At 51.4% G+C, this 4562-nt stretch overlaps 1 protein-coding gene across 1 annotated transcript; it reads right to left on the bottom strand.

The window, feature by feature from the left end:
• Positions 1-2125: 2125 nt before the first annotated feature.
• LOC123160021 (exopolygalacturonase) lies at positions 2126-4012 on the bottom strand. Its single transcript, XM_044577841.1, has 3 exons — positions 3750-4012; positions 3356-3664; positions 2126-3217 (listed from the first exon to the last, which is right to left on the bottom strand). Exons 1-3 carry the CDS (start codon positions 3948-3950, stop codon positions 2465-2467), a joined length of 1263 nt encoding a protein of 420 aa, XP_044433776.1. The 5' UTR covers positions 3951-4012; the 3' UTR covers positions 2126-2464.
• Between the last annotated feature and the right edge of the window lie 550 nt (positions 4013-4562).

Genomic DNA, 4562 nt, shown 5'->3' with positions numbered 1-4562 from the left:
ACTCCCGTCTTCGGACTCGGCGACGAGTTCCGGATCTAAGGCCGGAGCTGCGATTGCACCGCGAACCCTTGGAAGATCAAGTCTCCTCAGATATCAGCGACGTAGTTTAGGTTTCCAAAACTGATCTGATGACCAGGGGCGTAGCTATCGATGTGCTCCAGATGGCCAATCGAATTGGCATGTAGTGCGAAGCCGCCGAATACGAAGATTTGGCCGGGGAGAAAAGTCTCCCTCAAGGCGTTGTTGTCGTGGATAGTTGATGGAGCCATCGATCCTTCTGGTGACGACACAGTGGAACTTTCAATGAAAGCACCAATGTCGTTATCAAAACCAGCAGATCTCTGGTAGGGGGTCCCAAACTGTGCGTCTAAGGATCGAAGGTAACAAGGAGGCAGGGGACACGATGTTTACCCAGGTTCGGGCCCTCTTAATGGAGGTAATACCCTACCTGCTTGATTGACTTTGATGTGTATAGGGGTTACAATAGTTGATCTACCTCGAGATCGTAATGGCTAAACCCTAGATGTCTAGCCTGTATGATTGTGATCCTCTTTACGGACTAAACCCTCCGGTTTATATAGATACCAGAGGGATCTAGGGTTGTACAGAGTCGGTTACAGAGAAAGGAAGGTACATGATCCGAATGCCAAGCTTGCCATCCACGCAAAGGAGAGTCCCATCGGGACACGGGGAAGGTTCTTCCATCTCGTATGTTCATGGCCCATCAGTTCGGCCCATATCACATAGCCCGGACGCCCGAGGACCCCTTAGTCCAAGACTCCCTCACCCACCGGTGCCCTTGTGTCTGTCCCTATCTTTAGCCATTCTATGGGATCTGCCGTGAGATCACCACGACAAAGTGCATGCAAACAACTCGAAATACAATCCAATTTTAGCATACAAAAGTCATACAAATCATAATTTGTTTGAATAACACGAAAACTTCTGCGCGGCCCTATTCCGAAATTCGAAACTTATCTTCTTTGTCAACCTAGGAGCGGCACGCGACAATGACGTTCTCAAGGCTAAGATCATCCCATAATGCACATCGCCCGACGATGTTTCTACAAGGTACCGGGTTGGGGCCGTCGAACTGCTGGATCCGAGCGGTGTGGTCCTAGGCGAGGATTTGCGCCCATAATGGTCGTTTGGCTAGAAGTTCGGATGCACCCTCTCCTCCGGCGTCCGACCTGCACGAAACCGGCAAATGGCGTGTGCAAAGGCAATCGAACCGGCGACAGGGACAAGCGCCACCTGAAGACCCCTGACTCACAATCCATCCCATTTGTAGACGCGTGTCCGGCGGCGTCGGGATGTTGCAACTGGCGAGCATCTCGGCTTCATGGACTGTGATGTTGCGCAGTCGTGCCATGGGTGCAGAAGAGGAGGTGGGATAGGAGGGCTAGGGTTTGTCTTGCAGTGGTGGCGGCAAATAAGGTTGTGGAGGCAAGCGGCGAAATGGGATGGGTGGCTGCATATATGGCAGGGGGTGGGTTGTGGCGTTAACCCACCATTAATGGGCGACGGCGATTCGACTACATGTGTACGAAAACGCGAGAAGTCGCTATGTGGAAACAACAGGCGACACTAATTCAATTTTGCATAACGGTGGGTCCCACATGTCAGTCACAAACTGTGTAGAAAACGGCCGGTGACACGAAATCAATAATGCATGCGTCGTAGTGGTGGGTCCCACGCGACTGTGCAGGAAACAACCTATCATGTGAATGCATGTGGTCGTACAAGTCGCTCCCATGCATCGGTACCGGGCGAGGTAACGGTCAATGGATTTGACCCGACGGCAATGCATCGATTGGTCTTTTGTGAGGTGGAGGTGAGTAGAGGAGGGCAAAAGTGAGCGATGTTAGATGAGCGGGGCAAGAACTAAGGAAGGAGGAGCATCAAAATAGAATTCCCTATCTCATAAGGGGAGTCTACAAATTTTCATGCCACTCTCTCCACTCAATTCATGCCTATTTCTGAAAATCTCAAAGGTAATGAGAAGGTGGATGAGGCCATACTGCTGTATTTGAGTAGACCACTTTTGACTAGTGAATCTGCAAGTAAAGGATAAAGAGTGGTAACATGTGAAAACCAGTACCCAATAAATCACAAGATCAAAAAATAAATAAATAAAATGTCTTCATTCTGGCAGGGTTTACCAGCCGGCACGAGTATCAACAAGACAAATAAAAGCCAAAATCGTCAAAACTACATGGATCAAGTGGCTCTGAGCTGGCACATACATATATTTGTGTTAGCTACATAAAGGTAAGTGATCAATCCATGAAGTAAACTAAATGACGATCTCCTGGCTTTGCTCTGTATCTTCTCTCGAGTCTTGACAGAGAAATGACCGAGATCGCAAAAAGAAGAAAAGAACAGAGAGGACTAGTACACTAGGTGGATTCGAAAATGGAAATACCGAGAAAAGAAATCATGTCGGGCAGGGTGGTATAATGGTTCAGGCGTCGCATGTGTTGGCCTTGTCGACTCCCGTGGCGGTGACCTTGACGTGGGTGCAGACAGTCATGGTCTTGTTGTTCTTGCCGGAGTACTCGATCTTGACGTCGGACATTGTGACGCCTTCGCAGGGCTTCTTTTCGGAGCAGAGCAGGCTGACGGCCTCGGGGGTGGCGGAGGTGCCGGTGATGTTTTTGAAGGTAACGTCCTTGACGGTGACCCTGTCGGCGTCGCCCTTAGAGGTGCAAAGTTTGTTGGGGCAGTACTTCTGGTCGATGATGATCGGGTAGCCCGAGTCGTCCATCTCGATGTTCTCGTAGTGGATCTTGGATGCTACGAGGGGTGACATGGCGTCCTCGTACGACTTGATGCGGAGGCCATTGGTGGAGCCCTTGAGCACGCAGTTCTTGACGGTGATGTCGGTCACGTCCTTCTCGTCCTTGTACCTCCCGAGGCTGCCAATGCTGATACCATGGCCTGGGCCACAGGTCACACCGCTGATGTTGACTTGTGTGGAGCCGGGGCCAATGGAGATGCAGTCGTCGCCAACGCCGATGGTGGTGTCGATGATGCTGACATTGGACGAGTCGCCCATGTGGATGCCGTCGGTGTTGGGGCTGTCCCCGGGCGCGTTCACCTTCACGTCCTTGACGGTCACGCCCTTGCACTGGAAGATGTTCATGTGGAAGAACTTGGAATTGATGATAGAGATGCCTTCGATGAGCGCGTCGTCGCAGAAGTCCAGCACCAACGACTGCATGGTACATGTATGCATGCACATTTACGTACATACGAATAGCATTTCCTTGCATTGATACTAAGCAGAATGCGCGCACGAATACTCATACCTACAATTAATTATTACTGTATAATGTTATGCACGCGTACGTACGTTTGGCAATATCTTGCAGTTGTAGTTCTTTTGGCAGCTGTTTTTGGTCCAGACGGCCTTGCCCTGACCGTCGATGTTGCCTTTGCCGGTGATTGAGAGCTTCTTCACGCGCATGATCTCGATCCAGTTAGACTTGAACTTGGCCAGGTCGTTGGAAGCTAGTAGGTTGCCTTCCAGCTTGATGTTGAGTCCGTCGCCCTTGCACGGCCCCGTGAAATTCAGAGCTCCAGTCAGGAAATCACCCTTGGGGATGATGATGGTCGGGTTCCCGGTGCTACCGCATGCCGAGGCCCATGCCTCCTCCACCGCCTGCATGCAATTGCAATGCAATCCACCACATGATCCATCGATCCATCATCATTCTTATATTCTCTCTCCTTCAGCACCTACGTACCTCGGTGCAGTCTGTTGTGCCGTCGGGCTTGGCGCCGAGCTTGGTGATGTCGTACTCCCCGCCCTCACCGGACGCCGCCGGACCGGACGCCGCCGGACCATCTGCGCTCTCCTTCTTCTCCGCCTTGCCTTTGGCAGCATATGCCGCGCTCACCACCGCCAGGAGCAACAAGACTCTCATCGCAACGTTCCTGAACGCCATTTTGGCTGTGGAATCCTCCACGATCCTTGATCCTTTTCAGGCCAGGAGCTTCAGAGCCCAACCTTATATACACATCTGTTCAGGGGCGACAGGTGTTCGGTTTGATTATTCGCTATGCTCATGGCATGCATGCTCATTTGCTATTTTCAGGTTGTGGTTGCCAGCTAAACCGGATTGCTGTCCACTGGTTATTTTAGGATCACCTTTGCTACTTTGATTCCATGTTGCTTTCTCGTATTATCTCTCTCAAAAAAAAAAGCTCCATCTCATACAGTACATGGGATACAACACCTCCCCAACATTTCATCCCAAATAAGGTGTTGTAGGCATGGGAAATGAAAATAAAAATGAGAAGAAAAACTAAACTATAACATAAATAGGACAATCACATATAATAAAAAGGATGCGAACTGGTCGAGAGGATGGCTCTCCTCTCCACCCTCTTCCCTCTCCCCCTAGCGGCGTCTCCGGTGTGTGGCGCAGTCCCGGCGGTGCCCCCGCCTTGTGCTTCCTCCTCCTCCCCCCCCCCCACGCATGCCTCCGGGCTCCGCTCCGGCGTCGCGCGCAGCCCCCCTGCTCTCTGGCCTCTCCTCCTCGCTCTGTCCTCATCGC

Source organism: Triticum aestivum, chromosome 7B (assembly GCF_018294505.1).
Source record: "Triticum aestivum cultivar Chinese Spring chromosome 7B, IWGSC CS RefSeq v2.1, whole genome shotgun sequence".
In the NCBI taxonomy this organism is placed as follows: Eukaryota; Viridiplantae; Streptophyta; class Magnoliopsida; order Poales; family Poaceae; genus Triticum; species Triticum aestivum.
Note: the sequence above shows the minus strand (reverse complement) of the source record. Positions and strands in the feature narration are given on the sequence as shown.